The 19,038-nt window shown below is 36.1% G+C and overlaps 1 protein-coding gene across 1 annotated transcript in view; it reads left to right on the plus strand.

Moving 5' to 3' along the window:
• CUL1 (cullin 1) overlaps positions 1-19,038 on the plus strand; it is a 54,746-nt gene that overhangs the window by 33,989 nt on the left and 1,719 nt on the right. Inside the window, exons 8-20 of the mRNA XM_075493735.1 lie at positions 2,083-2,245; positions 5,924-6,054; positions 8,874-8,981; positions 9,074-9,180; positions 10,373-10,421; positions 11,025-11,156; positions 11,678-11,795; positions 12,769-12,845; positions 13,605-13,736; positions 15,114-15,206; positions 16,544-16,591; positions 16,687-16,769; positions 18,300-18,405. Of these exons, the coding sequence (XP_075349850.1) occupies positions 2,083-2,245; positions 5,924-6,054; positions 8,874-8,981; positions 9,074-9,180; positions 10,373-10,421; positions 11,025-11,156; positions 11,678-11,795; positions 12,769-12,845; positions 13,605-13,736; positions 15,114-15,206; positions 16,544-16,591; positions 16,687-16,769; positions 18,300-18,405 (1,347 nt within the window). The remainder of the gene's footprint in view (positions 1-2,082; positions 2,246-5,923; positions 6,055-8,873; positions 8,982-9,073; positions 9,181-10,372; positions 10,422-11,024; positions 11,157-11,677; positions 11,796-12,768; positions 12,846-13,604; positions 13,737-15,113; positions 15,207-16,543; positions 16,592-16,686; positions 16,770-18,299; positions 18,406-19,038) is intronic.

Genomic DNA, 19,038 nt, shown 5'->3' on the forward strand with positions numbered 1-19,038 from the left:
GGTATTGTAATCTTGCATGCCACTTAAATGCCTGAAAAAAAGTAGTACTCCCCATAATTATTACTCAGGTATTGCTAGAATTAGGGTTCTTTTCTGTTACGAAACACCTTAAATGAGACTGATGTGAAAAGCTGCAAGTTGTCCAGCAGTCACACGGCATACTATAGGTAAGAAGGTTTTAAAAGTCATCTGTTGGAAGTATGAACTACAAAGTATTCTGCTGTTAGTATGCTTACTTGACTTTCGCACTGAAGCACTGTGCATTGAGTTCTAATTGGGGATAAATAGCATTGCAAAATAAAAACAAAAAGAAACCTACTTGAGTACCTTAGTGCGCATCAGCATAACATCAGTGTTAGCATGATATAGTAGAATTCTGGTGGTTTCTTGTAGAATACTCAATGAAATCTTAATTAGAATTAGGATATGTATATGTAGTTATATAGGCAGACTTACTGAGTTTAGAAGGATTGTGAATTTTTCTTCTCAGGCCAGAACTCATGAGTAAAGCTGGCATGGCCTGATGTGCTGTAGGGAAAAAGGTCAGTATTTCTTAAGACTGTCCCTCAAAATAAAGTCTCAAACTGAACTTTTGATCTTTATAGTTAAAACAGCCAAACATATGTTGTGTGAACTAATTATTTTTCCCTTGTTTCTGAAATACGACTTTAAAAGGCAAATGGAATTATAAGAACACAAAAAGAGAGTATAAGCAAATTTGAAGTCAGAGTGAATGTTTATTTTCATAAAGGAGCTCAAAGTGAGAGCTGACTGTTAACATTAAAAGTGAAAGTCTAAGGATATTTTAAGAAGCGGCATTGGAAGTGGCAGAATTTCCTGAACTACAGAAATACAGAATTGGTTAAACGTAAGATAAGTAGTCCTACTAGTCTGATTCCAGTTTCCAGCGTTCATCAGAAAGATTTGCTGCTATTTGCTGTCATTAAGGAAGTGGATTATTATTCCTTACTGGTAAGAAACTGGCAAATACTCTGAAGCATGAGCTTATATCCCTTCCCAGACTGTTGATTTTGTTTCCCATATTTAGACCTGTACTGGTTTAACTCTAGGAGACAGTAGTCTAGGACCATTTCACAAGAGCTAAGTGCAAAATTATTCCAGAAATAAGTGAAGCTAACAGTGGCAGAGATTATTTAAAGCTGTCTGTGTATGATGCAGTGTACATGCAGTGAAATTGTTCTTTTTTGTTGTTCTCCTTAATATGATCTTTCATGCTTAGTCAATACATCTAAAATACTAGGAAAATGCATTAATTTTATTTCCTTCTCTTGGTGACATTATTAATTCAAATAATTTGGACTGATAAGGGGACATATGCACTTTATCCCTAATAATGTGCTGCAATTACAGATGGCTTGTAAAGCGAATCTTTAACACTCTTGCAAACAAAATAGAGGTAATTGTTATATAAACGACTTCAGTTTTACATTTTAGTGTAAGTACTGTTCCTTGAGTGACATTTAGAATTTTGGTTTGCTGCGAAGATTTGCAAAGGTAGCATTTCACATGCCAAATGAAATGCTAGTATAATTTAAATGATTGTAGATTATTGGGAAGCTTTTCTGTGTAAGAATGTAGATGAGAAGAAATAAATTTGTCATGGGCATACTGTTAAATTGTGGTTTTCTGCCTTTTAGTTTTGTGGAGGCATGAAATATATTCATATTTGTCTTAAAACTACCTCTGTAGCTGGAGAGCTTGCTGATGCTAAAACTGCCAGCACCTCATGTCAGCAGCTTTCTTCTTCTCTGACAGCAGATTTCCATCTGTAAACTTCTTATTCAGAAGCAATGGGAAAACAATCTTGCTGTGATTCTCCCCCCCATTTAAACAGTATATAATATTATCATCAGTATAAACATTGATTCCATATGTATATTATGATTCCCAGAGAAATAACTGCTTAAGTAGGTGGACCATAACACTGCATTAGTGAGAGGTTTGATTTTTGTTGTTGTTGTTGTTTTCTAGATGAATTTACTAAACAGTCATCTGTTTTCTGCTATTGGATTTCTGTCCTGCCTTCCATACAGGTTTCATGTTTATCTCTCTGTTCTGTAGGCTGAAGCTCGCCTTCTTGAGGAACAGCGTAGAGTTCAGGTATATCTCCATGAGAGTACACAAGATGAGTTAGCACGAAAATGTGAGCAAGTACTTATTGAAAAACACCTGGAGATATTTCATACAGAGTTTCAGAATTTGTTGGATGCTGACAAAAATGAAGGTAAGGAGATTCAAAGGCTTAGAGTTTTAGACTTAGAGTTCTTCCCTGATGATTTGTGAATAATGTAAATTCTGGTGATAGCTGAATGTGATTTGTTCAGGAATTAGATTAAGAGAGAAGATAGACACTAAATTGATTGACAAGCAGCTTTGTATTAAATTGGGATCGCTGAGGATATTGCCTCAAGAAGCCTATTCAGATCCTAAATATTAAGGCAAAACAGCACTAATTTCGATTTCTCTTAACATGGCTGGAAGAGCTTCAAGAGCACTTGAGCCATCCTTCCGGCAGGAGCTGAAGCTTGCATGAGAGAGATGTGAGATGAAAAACAGACCAGTAGTCTTACTGGCTGTTTCAGTTTAATCCATGGATCTTTCTGAATCAGCAATGAGAATTTTAAAATCCAAGTTGTCTAGAAGTATGTATAGGAAATTTTAAAAGAGGAATAGAAGCAATTAAGGAACTTCTAAATATAGTATATAAAATATATAAAACTGCATATAGAGCACAAGGAAAGGGTGGAAATTATTAATTGATCAGATAGTTTTAGCTGTGAAAATGAGTCTTAAGTGCCACTAATGGATCAAGTTTTATACCCTCATAGAGAACACATAGAATAAAGACTTCTTCAGTGGTTCCTTTAAAATAAGTAAAGATTATCAAAGAGTTTAGGTATCTTTAAGGAATTGTTAATTGTATTGGTTTTTATGAGTTTCTTCAGGAGTTAATGCTTAGCACAAAGTAACAGTCAAAACTAGGGCCAAATAATTTCTGTGCATCATGCACAGATGAGGATGAATGGTGTTTCTGATTTTCCCAGTTGGGGAATTAATTAAATCTATATAGGAAGTCAAGATAAAACTCTGTAGCTGAAATACTGCTTTTAAGAAAGTGACAGAATTTAAGAGATACTATGATTAAATTACTATTGATGGTACTGTTTGTTTGAGAGTTGTGAATTGCAACTACCACTCTGCTCTTAAAAGAGCAACTATAAGTAATTACTATAATCATCATGTTGATAACTAAGAGATGCTTCAAAATAGAAAAGGGCAATTCAGCATGATTAGTAGGTCAGAATTTACCTGTTTCAAATGTAAATAGAAGATTTTTATCCTGTACTAGTATTTTAGTCAGATGTTGTTTGTTTGTAAATAAATGTATTTACTCTGTAATTGGAAGAGATTTTGATACAGATGGGTGTTGACTAGTAAAATGAATTTATAAATGTCTTCTGACAATAGAAATAGTAATAGCACAAACAAGAAAATTTTTCTGGACTCAGGAGGCCTTCCCAGGCCTTTCTTTTTTCCCCTTACTTTATCAAGCTCATGGGTTATATGAGCCTTTAATAGTCACTTACCATAGTGATCCAATTCCATAAGTTTGTAAATAAGTTTGTAAAAAAGCAAAAGTACCACCTTGTGTCTTGGGCACCATCTTGTTATATGTCTTTGGTTTACTTTCACTTGGGTTATTTCTGAGATTAATTAGGCATTTTAAAACACCTGATTTTTTTTCTTTTTCAAAATACTTCCTTTTCTGTTATCAGGCTTCACTTGTGCAAATCACAGTAGGTCCATGGCCCTTTTTAAATTTCATAAAGTCTCAAGAAACATTTATTTTGAAAGATTCTTTGAGAATTCATTCTTTAATCACTATAATCAGTTCACTCTCAAATTTGTAGTGCACTACAATAGTCTATTGTAGACTATCCTAAACTTACAATAAAATCTTGCTCTCAATTAAAATTTTTATTGCTTTGCTCTTGAAAGTACACTGGTTTTGAGGTCCTCCCATGTGAAGTATGTAAAGCATATCATATTACAAGCCACTCCTGTTGGTGTTCTGTAACTTTAATCGCATTGTGCAGCTAGTTATAAAGGTTGCGGAGCACATTTGTCATGTGTTACCTACTCACATCAGTATGATACCTACAGGAAATAATTATGTTTATTGGGAGCAGGCTGTAATGATTTAGGTGGAGTTACCATGTAAATCTTCCTTGAGGCTTTGTAGCATCTCTTCCATATGTCACCAAATACAGACATCCTGACAGACCAACCTGTGAACCCTTATTTGTGGGTAGGTCTAGCAGCAGCTTATTGTATCTATGCATAGCATTATTTTCCCACTTTTTTTCTAAAATTCTGTAGGTAAAAACCACCATTCTTATGTTGTTATAAAAGTTTAACATTGGTTGCAGATATGGTTTTCAGACAGAAAAAAATGTTTGCTTTTTCAAATCCAGAAGTTTAAGCTTGCTGAAGTTCTAAGGAATGGAAAGCATTATATGGAAACAGGTCTGAATATAGAGGTGTCATTGCTTCAGTATTAAAGGCATCAAGTTCTGTGTGTTGTATTTCAGAGTTAGGTAGCAATACAGCTGCTTGATTGCTGTTTTATTTAATCTGATAATCCTCAGGTGGTAATAAATTGCTCATAAGCCCTTCAGAGAAGTCCTTACACTTCAGAAGTGCTAGAGGCAGCTGACAACCTTAGGATGGATTCAACCAGGTGAAATATCCTCATTAGTTTACAGTAACTAATTTGGTTGTTCACTGTTCCACTTCAGTGTCTGTTCAGTGAGGGCAAGATTACAAGAGGTAACTAGTGGGTTTGTGTACCTGGTTTATGTCCATATTAAAGTTTGCTTTTTAAAAAAAAAAAAAAGAGTTCTGCACTTAGAACTGCACTTAGTACAAAGCATCTGCCCTGTTGAAAGTGAGTAATAAAAACAAAACCCTCTTCAATATTAGACTTTCCAAAATTACTAATTGATTTTGGAAACTCTTGGCTGAAAACTGGTGAGATTTTAATAGGATGCTTTAACATATGTGAAATGACATCCAATTTATTTTTACCTTTGTTAGTTTTGTTCTGTGGTAATGCTTTTCAGAACCTTTTCTTTCCTTGAGATACAATTATTTCTACTAGTGATCAGTTACTTAAACTTTTTTTTAAAGGGATAGCTTTATTGACAGTGCTTTATTGGAGGAAATCTGGTTTATAATGTTTCAGTTTACCTGCTAAGGTCATATCGATACATAACAATTAGCCTTAAATGTCCAGCTGTTATCACTGATGCTGCCCCAAGTAGAAATGTTAATACACAAAAGGCTACAGGTGGTGTTAGATATCTGAGGACTGTCCTGTTCAGAACAAGATTTAAAGGGCAGTGGTCAGCTGGAGAATGTTGTACAGAATGTTACTGCACAGCCAGCAGTAACAATAACGACAGTCCTAATTCATGGTAACACTTCAAAACTTCATCTAAATAAGAGGGTTTTAACTCCATTTTTAAATCATTGCACGTCTTTAAGTTTATGAAAACTAGAAATCAGCAGTAAATATATTCCTATAATTTAGGTCTTTTTTTTTTTTCTTCTTGAGATTTATGTAGCATTGTGAAGGTAAAAGATCTTAATGTTTAACAGGTTGTTTTCTTGTTAACTGGTCTTAGCTTTCCAGGTTAGTGCAAAGATTTTTGTATACTGTATAATTTTTTGCTGTAGTTTTTTCTGGCTTTTTACAGGAGCAATTGCACATATGTGTTTGCTGATGACGGATGTTTAACTCCTATTGGCAACTTGTAAATGAGAAATTGGAGTCATAGCTAGTACAAATAGGAAATGTTTGCTTTCCTTTTTGTTGTTTTTGTTTGTTTGTTTTTTTCAGACTTGGGACGCATGTATAACCTTGTATCTCGAATCCAGGATGGCCTTGGAGAGCTGAAAAAACTTTTGGAAACCCACATTCATAATCAGGGTCTAGCTGCAATTGAGAAATGTGGAGAAGCTGCTCTAAATGCAAGTATCCCATCAAAATAAGTCTGTGGTTGCTGCCGGTTTTACATTAGAGGAGGGTGAATGCTTCCTGATATAATTTCCAGTTTGCTTGTTTCCTCTCTCACTGTGAGGACTAGGCAATTCTCAAATGTTGACAGTAGACTTAAAACAACAGCCACATCACTGTGTTACTGCTCTTTGAGCTTTGGGGCTTCTTGTTTGTTTTGTTTGTTTTGGGTTGTTTTTCTTCTGAGTTTTTGTTTCCTTCTGACTTCTGTCAGTATGTCATGCTGCTTGGAAAGATGGATGTGCAAATACAACATCCTACACTTACAAATACACCTGAAAGTCCACTGAAAGTTTCAAGAAGCATTGTCTCCAGTGGACTGTCTTTTATTTCATTATCTTACAGACTTCCGACTTGGATGGGACTGTGTGGAGAAAATTTCTGCTGGTTTTAGTTTTTTGGTGAATGGTTTTATTCTATTTGGAAAAGCATGAGAAATATAAGAGGAAGAGATAACTGAAATGGTTGGAGAGGTCATAATATAAAGAGCAGGTCAGGTCTTCTGCAACACTGTGGTCGTTTAGCCATATAATTGGCTTTCTTGATTTTTATCCCATAATTGTAATTTCAGACTTAATTTTGTGTTGAGTAGGGTTGAACCTCAGCAACGTGAAGCTGTTTAAACCCTTTGCTAACCTTTTTGTCTATAGACAATATGACATTTTCTAGCCAAAAGAAAAAAAAAAAAAGAAACATTGCACAAAGCAAAATTAGGATAGAATATAGATTCTGGTAAATTTTATTTAAAATGGGGTTTAACTGTGATTTTTGACAGAGTTCATTTTAACCTGTTACTGGCCTCAGATATTCTTGAAAAAGCTTCCTACTAGTAATCATTAAAGCAATAATCTGTAATGACTGCATGGAGAACACTAAAAACTTCAGTTTTAAGTACAGATTAAAATTATTTACATGTGTGTAGTGTCTGTTCACTTCTATAATTTTAAGTGTGTAGCTTTTTAGCAGTGTTGATCTTTTATGAATCATGAAGTTCAGGAATCTTCAGCTTCATTTATAGACATCACCTTAAATTTTGAAATCAGATGTGCTCCATGGTTGACACATCCCCCTAGTGGTCATCACTCTTGAGGTTCTTTGTGCTTAGGCCTTGAAGAATTTCCCAGGAAGATGAAAGCTCTTTCTCCAGGAATTAGTTCATCTTTTGAGATTTGTTTGTTCTTCCTCTTCATTACAGTATCTCTGGCTGTCTCCCTTGGGAACCATCTTGCCGCTTCTTCCAATATCCTTCACACCACTGTATTGCTATTTATCATTGCCTTGTTAGCCCTCTATCACACTTAGGTAGGATTGATTCTACCTAACTTAATTTATCTGTACTGTGTCTAAACAGGTAATCAGCTGAGCAAATGCTTCTCAGTTTCCCTGTAGTCAGTGGAGAGAAATAGTCATACCAGCTTGACTCATCTGACCTATTTTAGATTTTCACCACAAAATGAGTTGCACACTAGACTCCATTAACTATATTAATGAGACTGCTCTTCAGTCAGAAGATTACTGCTTTTTGTGCCTTTGGTTATTTTTGTTGGAGTCCTTGTAATCAGTAGACGCCTTTCTGAATGTCTTTCAAGTCCACTTGAATTTCTTGTCTGGGAGGTTCTCAGTAGGCTCTGTTCTTTATCTCAAGCATGGCATTAGCTCAGTGGTCCACACAGTCTATTTCTGTCTTCAGTGGCAACAGGAAATCTTTTTCAGGATCCTGATACAACCCTGCCCATCTCTTGTCATTTTTTGCCAGCATCCAGAACTCTTATGATAGGAATGCTACAGGAGTACCTCTATGCCCAGTCCTTTTAGTTTTTATTTATGGACCTGTTGTCTGTGAGTTTGTCTAATCCGTTCTTGAGCCTGCTGATATTATCGGCTTCCAACAACCTCCTGTGGCAGCAAGTTCCAGAAGTCCACTACCTTAGATGTAAAGATGTTCTTTATCTGTCTGAAACATGTTTCTTATCACTTTCATCAAGTGCCCCGTAGTTACAAAATGTGGCTTTTAGTGATCGTTCATCTTTTCAGTAATCCTTCTGATTTTGTAAACCTTGGTCATATGCCCCTTCAAACTTCTGATCTCCAAATTTAAGACTTCTAGCCTTTTTAGTCTGTTGTATAGTAGCTGCCATATCTGCCTGGTGTTTTAGTTGCCTTTCACTGTTTCTACTCTGACTCCACTCCATCTTTATTGAGATGCAGAGATCAGTAATTGTACATACAACTCAGTCTGTGAGTGCCATAAACTTGGTGTTTATTGGCATTTGGTTGCCACTGGGTGTTGAGCGAATAATTTTTAAGAACTGTCAACAATGACTGAGGTCTCTGTACTGAATTGTACCTATTGGGGATACACCTGTTACATTCTTACTAGAGAGATTTATTTTGAGGGTTTCTTCTGTAGCAACTGCCATTTTATGATTGTCCAGCTCTCTCAAGTCTGATTCGAATGAAGCTTATGTCTTTGAAAATGTCCTTCTTGGAAATGTTTGCAATGGTTGAGAAAGTGGTTTTGTCGTCTTTTGTACTATATAACGTAGTACACTCTGCACTCTGGTTGCTGTAAATGAAAGCTTGTGCTAATTGTAAGTCAGTCCTGGACATAGGACCTAAACTAGTCTAGATAGTATTTTACCTTTAAAATATTTCTAATACTTTGTAAACTTTCCCCATACAAATTTGCTTAGGCCAGTGAGTAGCTCCATTTTGGAGGAAGTAAAAAGCAGAAAGTCAACAAGTTGCAAAAAACAGTCTCTCTTTATTGCAGGATCCAAAAATGTATGTACAGACAGTGTTGGATGTCCATAAGAAATATAATGCTTTAGTCATGTCTGCATTCAATAATGATGCTGGCTTTGTGGCTGCACTAGACAAAGTAAGTATATGTAGTGGCATACGGTGAACATTTTTTTTATTATTATTCACTGTTTTGTCTCCCAAAATTTCACTGTCTTTTGTGATTTATAGGCTTGTGGTCGATTTATAAATAATAATGCGGTGACAAAAATGGCTCAATCATCCAGTAAATCCCCAGAGCTACTGGCACGATACTGTGACTCTTTACTAAAGAAAAGGTACGTCTTCAAAGACAAATTATTATTTCAGGTTGGCTTTTATTTCAGAAGGTTTTAGCATATGAAGTTTTATATTGTGTCTTCAGAAACAGAACTTAACGTTTCAAGAAAAATTAGTTATACCAAATTCTGAATACAAAAATGTCAATAGGACCATTCCTAAAGATTATATGGAGTTTACTTTTCTTTTTTAAAGAAGAGGGGGGAAATAATAAAAGATCTAAGACCTTTCGGTCCTTATAGGAAACTAAGTTCTACTTTTTTAATAAAACAGAAAGGATTTTTTTACTTCGGGTTCCTCCTCTCCCCCTCCCCCCCCAAAAAAAATTTTGAGTTGTGTTATATATGTTGTAAAGAAGAGACTAGCATTCCCTTTTTCCATTAAAACTCTTGCTTTCCTCCTGTTGTTTTCTCTGTATCTTCTTCCATCTGGGCAGAAATTGAGGAGGACAAACTGCTTCTAAATGCTCATGGTTCATAATTTAATTAAGGTATTTGGCTTCAAATGATTCAGCAGCTCATACATTGAGTTGGTATCAGTTCAGTTCATACTGGATTGGTGTCAGTTTTGTCACTGGCGACTTTTCTAGCTCTTTTGGAGGAGGAAAAAAGCCATTACCAAACAACCCAAAACCAGAACAACTTGCTCGCTTTTCCTTTCCCCATCCCCTCCTTCCTTCAGCAAAGGATTTATTTTCCCCTTTGTAAATACTAGCTTTGTGCAGGGTAGATTCGGGTATGCCTGATGGACAAGCATGATATGGAGGAAAACAATGTGGTGCCACCTGAGCTCTCACCCAGTCAAGACCCAGCTCTCCGAGCTGTTTTCTTTTCACTGTACTATGTAAGATAAGAAATGAAGCTAGCATTTAGCAGCAGAAAAAAGGCAGGAAAAGAGATCCGTGTTTCAGCCCTTAAATCCTGAGAAGTGTCAGGCTATCGGGAAGTCCCAAGCAATTCATGGTCCAGGACTTCAACCTATTGTTTAAAAATCTCGTACTTCAGAATTGCTTACGTGTGGAGTAGTGAAGAGTAGTGTTCATTTCATTACACTGTTTCCTCTCTAAAGAGTCTTTGATCCCAAAACTACTCAATCTGTGTTCTTTTATTTATGAAATTTCCATATACATCCATATGTTGTTTTAATTCAGCAGTTTTGGGACTCATTAAAAATGCATTTCTTTAATTGCAGCTCAAAGAATCCAGAAGAAGCAGAATTGGAAGATACACTCAATCAAGTGGTAAGATGTCTATAAATATAGTTCTCTTCTGTGTAAGCTTTGATAAGTTAGTAATATTTGATTGTCACACAAATCAGATGAGAGAAAACCTTTTATTTTGTATGTTTGATTTCATTATTTAACATTTCAGCTTTTCAGTAATAATCTTCATCTCTGTGTGGCTTGTTGGTTGTATTTTTTTTTTAAATTTAAAAAAAAAAGCTCTTTACAGCAGATTTAAAGTGGCTAAATGGGATTTATGCTTTACTTCATTTTTATATACACATATATATAATTTCTACAGTATATTTTTATATAATTACTTATATGCACTACATATTTATTCATTTGGCTGTACATGTGGAATATACAGTTAATGAGTTTAAAACAGTATCCACATTTAAAACAAACACACACCACCACTCCACCTCCTCCCTCCCCCCCCCCCAAAAAAAAAAAAAACAAAAAAAAAACCAAACCACAAAAAAAACCCAAAAAACCAAAACCAAACAACCAACCCTGCCCTTAAATGTAAGTGCAAATGAAGTAGCTACTGCTACAGCTTTTTCAGGACAAGTGCTTAAATAGGTTTTTTTTTCTGACAAATTATCTTGGCTTTTCCAGATGGTTGTCTTCAAGTACATTGAGGATAAAGATGTGTTTCAAAAATTCTATGCTAAAATGCTGGCAAAAAGACTTGTACATCAGAACAGCGCTAGTGATGATGCTGAGGCAAGCATGATCTCTAAACTAAAAGTGAGTATTCCATGACTGTCCCATGATCTACCGTACTGCAGGTCTTCAGGCTGCCTTGGAAAACATTGATTTATGTCCTTTCATACGCAACCTAGGTCTTTTCCTTTTTTTAACCTCCTAGGAGCTTGTAGTGCATGTCTTGTCCAATGGAGTTAAGATGGAGTTAAGCTTAATTATTCTTATCCAAATGAATGACATGGATATAATTATCCAAGGGAATGACTGCTGAAAAGTTGCTTAATTTTATTAACCCTTATTCATTCAGGGTCAACCAAAATATGATCTAATACTCTTTTAGTAGTCTGTTTCACTGTGTGTTTTGCTTCATTTATAAACAAAATTTTCTTCAGTTTTTGATGACAGTTAAAGAGCATGTCTAGTTGGGATCAGTACTTTGAGTAAGGGAAATACTGAACTTTATACATCTTCTTTTAAGAAAAATAGGCTCCGATACTTTGTTCTTCTCATTATCCAATGTCAAAAATGTGTCTTGCTGACGTATCTGTGCTTTTAAAATACAGCAAGCTTGTGGTTTTGAGTATACCTCCAAGCTGCAGCGGATGTTCCAAGATATTGGTGTAAGCAAGGACTTGAATGAGCAATTTAAAAAGCACCTGACCAATTCAGAGCCGTTAGATTGTAAGTAATACATTTACCTAAGTTACTGTTGAGTAGTTTAGTTTCCTCTGATTTCTACAGAGCTCACTATATGAGGGAAATACTTGATTTAGACATCATACCCCCAGAAGTTACAGTTAGTATTATTTTGACCAAGACAGCTAGGATTTTTAAATTAGTCTTTTAGGTCTGTACTTTGTTTTCTAATAGCACTTCATATCTTCTGTTATGGGTAGCCTCCTCCTGATTTTGCAGCTCATGTTTAGGTATGTAATTAAATTAAGTTGAATCCTGTCTTTTTTTTTTTAAAGGGAAAGATGTTTTTCTTTAAACAGTTTTGATTTTGAGCACAACATGGCTTAAGTTCATAATTCTGTTAAAAGTATTAAGGAAAAAAGGATGTTGTGTTTTCAGTTGTTAGACAGCGCTATTACTTTTTTTAATAAAGAAATATTTTTTCATTGAAGCACATTGAAACAAGTTCTTTAAAGAAATGATAATTATTTCTTCGATTATATCTAGAGTTGTGTATTGTCAGGCTTAAATTTTACTTAGTTTTTGTATAATTCTTACTGACTTGCCCAAAATGCCTTACAAGTATAAATGTGAAACGTTTATCCTTGCAGTTGTGTACTGTGGAGTGATGAGTTTTAGTTGCACATAAAAATGAATGCTTACAATTTTTACACTTGCGTGTTAAAAGAGAAATCCGTTGTGGGGATAGAAACAGGGTAATAACTTCTACAAATGAGAGAAAATTGAGTGACTGTCGCAGTAAATCTAAAGCTCTCCAACTGCAGTGACATCTTACATGAATTCCTTTGTTTTATGGTCTGAATAAAAACAATATATATTGCTTAATGATTTTTCACCATGTTAGTTTGAGCAAAAGGCAGAACCATTTCTTGGTTTTGTTAGAACGGGGACTGTGTGTTTGAAGAGGGGGTGGGAGCAAGGGGGATAATGCAGCTCAGCCTCGTCACCTCTCTTCCAGTGGATTTCAGCATCCAGGTGCTGAGTTCTGGATCGTGGCCGTTCCAGCAGTCCTGCACGTTTGCTCTGCCATCTGAGGTGAGGCGCTTGCACTTGATTCATCCAAACATGGAATGATCACGCGAGAAACTTGTTTTACAAGGCTGGTGTCTCCTCCTGTTTTGTTGTGTATCAGAGAGGACTGGAAGTATCTCTGGTGTTTGCCTATTTGGCTGGAGGATATTTGGAACAAGATAAGTGAGTAAGGTAGTAGGAGGGAACTGTGTGAAATACGTAAACCTGTGGAGAGACCCTGGTTAATTAATCTTTCTTCAAAACATTCAACAGTAACTGAAGCAAATTTTTCTTAGTGTATTTTTCTGTGTATACTTTTATTTAAGAAAATGTTTCTTGTCGTTGCTTTGGCTCTGTCCAGTAAAATCTTTAGGTATTATAATCATTAGTTTTCTGTTGAGTGCTTATCCAGCGTGAACAAGACATGAATACTTAACATGAGAAGTAAGTTTAACTGCTGTTACCTGGAGGATGAAGGTGGTTAAAAGAAACCACCTTTCTAGCCTTGTTTAATGTATCGTAAAAGGAAGAATGGAACTTAAATGCTTGTTTAGGTTTGTATTGTTAGTGACACTTCAGAGGGGAAACTCGTAACAAAGGGAAATTTTGATCTAGTCTGGAGAATTTGAATACTTTGGATTTCTGTTTGTCTTATTCAGACCACGTGGCAGTCGAGGGTGATCAGATTTGATTCTCCTTTGTTGGTTCCAGAGCATGTTCTAGTAATGGTAAATGAAGGTACATAATATTCTTTATTTATTTATTGTTGTTGTTTTTATACAGTTAGAACGGAGCTATCAGAGATTTACTGCATTTTATGCCAGTCGTCATAGTGGAAGAAAGTTAACATGGTTGTATCAGCTGTCCAAAGGGGAATTGGTTACCAACTGTTTCAAAAATAGATACACGTTACAGGTAAGGATAATGTCATGCCAATAGCAACACCTGATGATGATTGCATTCAGAGGACTGGATGCAGCTGATCATTTAGAAGACTTGCTGTTCACATGCTGCTCCACTGCTCTTATGTTACCTGGGTGGGCTGCTCAGCCTCTTTACTTCTCATTTGGAGATAATTGCTTTTCTTTACTTCAAAGGACCATTGTGCAGATAAATGTGTTTAAAATAGTGAAGCGTGTAGATGTTGAAGTAGTGGAGTTCATGTGAATACCTGTGCCTGCACACAAACTAGATAATACAGTGAATTGAGCTGTATTTTATTTGTATGTCAAAATATTCATTAACCGTATGTAATGATGTATCACAATTAAATATTTTAAATAATTAAGTTCCTTAATTGGAGTGTGTGTGTGTATACATTCATATGTATACATGCATATATATGTTTAGCTACTATTTACAGTGCTCACATGCATTCATTAGCTTTATTCCTGTGAATAATGCTACTGTCTATTTAAAGCAAAGCATGGATGCAAGACCTGATGACTACAGGTCTGTGTATTACTGAAGTGAACATAAATGTTAGCCCTCCCCAGATGGTTGTTGGTGTTACGATTAATAGAACCTTTATTATATGTTTGATTTACTTACTCTACTGATACTTAAGATCTATGTTTAAAAGAAAATTGAGTTAGAAAAGGGAATACATTACTTGTGGTTTAAACAGGTGTCGAACTGCGTTGCGTGAGACGACTGCAAGCTCTTTGCATAAGATCTCATGCTGCTTAGACTTTCCTGTCTGCTTTCTCTCAAAAAGTAGACAGAGGAGGGGAGTTCACAACAGTGAGAAGAAACAAGATAATCTCAGACTTTGAACTTGTCATCAACATATGTTAACCCTGTAGTGATAGACGTGAATAAGCCACTGATAGCTGCCTTGTTTATAAATTTGGTTTCATTATTCTCCTGGAGTTGGGAGGGTTGTGAGGATGAATTCAGTAGCTGTCTAGGTTTTAATGAATATTAAATGGGTAAGAGTCAGGCAGTGACAGAGGAAAATAATTTAAAACTATATTAGCAAGTAGAAAGATAAGGCTTTGACACCATAATAGAAGACTTGATAAAGTGTCTGCAGCTAGTTAAATGATCATAATCTTAGGGTTTATGTTTAGATAATGCTGGACGGTAGAGTTCTGATTGTATAAGTAACATCAGATTTTTCTGTATTGTGTAATGATTAGTACTAGTTGGCTATTCTCTGTTGTCCAAATATTCCAGTATATTTGTTTAACTGGTGAATTTCAGGCTGTTCAAATTCAGAAAGTACGTTTGTTCATTCTCATTTTGATTCCCCCCCCTCTCCCCTTCATTCTCTTTTTTTGGATCTGTTAGGCATCCACATTCCAGATGGCGATTTTACTGCAGTACAACACAGAAGATGCCTACACTGTGCAGCAGCTGACAGACAGTACTCAAATAAAAATGGTAGTGACTTTGCACATTTTACCACACTCTTGTGAACAAGTCTTTTGGTCTTCAGGGCTCTTCCTGCTATTGTAAGAAATTGGGATTAGACAAGCTTGAAGCCAGAGTCAGTTTCTGTCCTGAAGGAGACAGATGTGCTCTATTCTTGGTCAACTTACTTTCCTGGTTTACTTTCCTGTAATCATAACTGCCTAGTCTTCTGATGAATCTTAGTGTATGTATACTCCTGTTCGTGACTAGAATGAATTGTCTAGCTTCCTGCTGAGCTCTGGTAGTAAGTTTTCAGTGTTACACTACGTACATTTTAATATTAAAAGGCAACATTCTAGGAAAAACAGCATTTTCCCTAAATGATTGATCGTGTATCCGTTCTTCTTTGCATCCCAAGGCTTATATGAACAGAGTAAAATCTCCAGCTTCACTGGCGCTCTCTCTCTCTTGTGGAAAAGGTTCCCTCCTTTTCTTTCCAAGTAGGCTGTATGGCCCACAGTTTATTTGGCATCTGTGTCCTTTACTAATAGGTTTGAATCGAGTCTGGTGGGACTTCTGGAAAGTTAGGCAATTTCTAGTCAGTGAGCTCTTTACTTTTAGAAATGCATATCTAGAAAGTTACTGCTGATGATGGTTTACAGCAAACCCAGAAGTCTCATGGGTTGCCATTTATTGTAGATGCTTGTTGGCAGAGATAGATAGAAAAATATATATATATATATATATTTATTTATGTAAAATAAATATTTGGCCCAAATTATGGTTGGACCAGAATAAAACTCTTTATACAGCTGAAAACTAACTGCATGAAACCCAGAAGATTTCCACTGTGGTAAAATAGCAGCTTTGCAAGCCTGCACAGAACATTGACAGTAGTGTAGCCATGTGGGTGACCGACCAGCGACAGTAACCAGAACAGATCCCTGGTGTAAGCAAGAAAAGAAAAATACGTTCATCGGAAAGTAGAGGGTGCTTGCTTTCTGAGGTTTAAGCTTGCCATGTTATCTATATTTGCATGGTTTGGGAAAAATGATTTCTTACACTTACAGATCTGCTTGCAAAAGAGCTCCTAAAACAGCAACTGGAAAGATCTGTTGTTCAGAATTAGTCTTTCTAAAGAATGTGATGTTGTTTGACCACAAGGGGAGTATAACCTAGCACCCAAAAAGGGCCTTATTACATTTTATTTCTGTGAACTATGTCTTTGCTGCCTTTTTTTCCACTCATTTTGCAGTGTTGTGCACTCACTAGTTCTTAGTCTAAATATGTGTATTCTTGTTGAAGTATTTTAAGTTATAAAAAGGTACTGTCTGTCTGCTCTGATAATATTTTCTGTAATTTTGTAGGATATCTTGGCACAAGTTCTACAGATACTGTTGAAATCAAAATTGCTTGTAAGTACTCTTGCTTTTTTTATTACCTGCTTAACGTTCAGCAAAATGTATTCATGAATATTTATTTACTTGTTTGTTTTATTTATTTCTTGCAGGTTTTGGAAGATGAAAATGCAAACGTTGATGAGGTGGAGTTAAAACCAGATACCTTAATAAAACTGTATCTTGGTTATAAAAAGTAAGGAAAAACTTCAGCAGCATACATCACTTGTGTATAATGGGCAGCATCCTCCTTCTCTGCTTTCAAAATTTGGGTAAAACCTAATGTACCTGGAATGAAAGCTCCAGGGATCAAGTGCCAATTCAAATATAGATCCAACGTGTACCAGCTTTAAAGGAGAGGGTTGGCTAGTAGGGGGGATGGGTAAGATTTCAGCTATCTGACTTTGACTTTGTCATAACATCTGTCAAGGCCTGGACATATTTTCATATGTCTTTTTTGTTCCTTGATTCTTGTCTAATTCTTGTATAATTTATTTCTGGTAAGAAATTGTGCTGGTTTTTACTGAGGTGCATGACTTGCATGCACTCAGCAGAATACATTATATTTTATAAGATTACAGTAGTGTACAGTGACCAGCAAAGGTGAAAGTCTTAAATGTTCATCCACTAGAGATAACGAGAAGATCAGCAGGCTCATTTTAGAACTTCAGAATGTACAGTGATTTGAAAACTTAATAAAAACTACTGAAAATCGTGTTTATTACCTGCTGGACCTACTTTAACCAGTATTGCTTTAAATGTTCATATATTTTAAGCTGTTCACAGTACTGTGGTGACTTTTTATCATGCTTACCAGAGCATAGACATAAACACAGATAAACTCAGTGAGGAGTTCCGTACTTCCTGAAGATAAGATCTCAAGTGAAAGAAACATTTTAAAACCTTTCCTTGTACCTCACTCTTTATCCACTTTCTTCCCTCCTTGACAAATAATTAAAGGTTGAGAGTTCATGGTCAGTTACATTAGTGCAGTGATGGAAACAGCTCAGCGTTGCTGCACTGTGCAACTCGGTGGTTCCCAATTTATGATGCACAAGACTATGCTAAATAAATAACAGATCCCCTCTCCACCACAGCATTCTCCAGTGCAGCCAACAGGCTGAGCACTGCCCCACGCTCCCTGGTGCTGAGGCTCCTTCCCCGCTTGTGTCACAGCACCTTATCTTGAGAGCGGCCACGTGTTGTAGTGGGCTCGCCCTAGCACAACTGTGGGCACTGAGGAGCGTGTGAAAGAAAGGCAGAATTCAGTTTTACAGAACAGATGGATTTCTCCACATTATGGTCAGAATCCAATCTGTAAACCAGAAAGGTGATTCTGTTTCCACTGACTTCCTTTATCCCGTTCACTGACTGGAAGCTTCTTACTAAACATAGAAATGTTTCAAATACAGTCTAATTGTACAGTGCTAATTTGACCTAACAGATCATTACGTTGGATTCAGTAAGTCATGAAATACATGAACAACCACCAAAAAGGTATTTTGGTTTTTTGGTTGGTTGTGGTTTTTGGGGTTTTATTTCATTTTTTTTTAATTTGAATAAGATTGGCACTTCGGAAAATTTTAGACCAAGTACCCTTTTATGGTAAAGTAATTGTGGTGGTGTGGCTTTTATTTTGGAGTTAGGTTTTGTTTGGGGTTTTTTGGGGTTTTTTTGTGTTTGGTTTTTAAACAGGCTAATTGTTAACTTACATTTTTCTTTACAGCAAAAAATTAAGGGTAAACATCAATGTGCCAATGAAGACTGAACAGAAGCAGGAGCAAGAAACTACACACAAAAATATAGAGGAAGATAGGAAACTACTGATTCAGGTGACTTGTATTGCAGAACGCTGCCATGCTATGAACTTAGAACTACAGCTTTGTAATCCTTTAATGAAGCTTACTGTGGGGTTTTCTTAATTTTTATGAAGAGACAATATGCCATTGCAGCACACTGTGTTGGAGCTAAAAATGAATCTACAATACTCTTAAAGGCAATTGGAGTCTGTAATAGAAAATGTAGAAAGGCATGATAGGACACTGTTCTTCACAATGTTCTAACATCATGTTGATGAGTGTTTGGCTTCCACAGATGCACACACTCACCAGACCACTGGCTTGGGTGAAAACTAGTGAAAACTACATTAGTAGGTAGTATGATCTTAACAGTGTTTTTCTGTCAGTTCATTTGGAATCCACTTGAGAAGCAAAGAGGCAGGGGAAGGAAATACAAATGTACTGCTGAGAGAGTGTCACAGTAAGGTTAAATATATTAAGAAGGTTTTCTGTTGTATAAGTAGTTTCATGCTGCTCTTGGTACCAGTTGGTACTATTATTATGACTGACCGTAAGCAGAGTAGTTCTTAAAATTCATGGGTCAAAACCACTTATGATGACTGTAGGGTATGTAGAATCTGAGTTCTTAAAGTCTGCGTGACTAGTTGACATTTGTAGGCATGCTTC

This window comes from Mycteria americana, chromosome 2 (assembly GCF_035582795.1).
Source record: "Mycteria americana isolate JAX WOST 10 ecotype Jacksonville Zoo and Gardens chromosome 2, USCA_MyAme_1.0, whole genome shotgun sequence".
In the NCBI taxonomy this organism is placed as follows: domain Eukaryota; kingdom Metazoa; phylum Chordata; class Aves; order Ciconiiformes; family Ciconiidae; genus Mycteria; species Mycteria americana.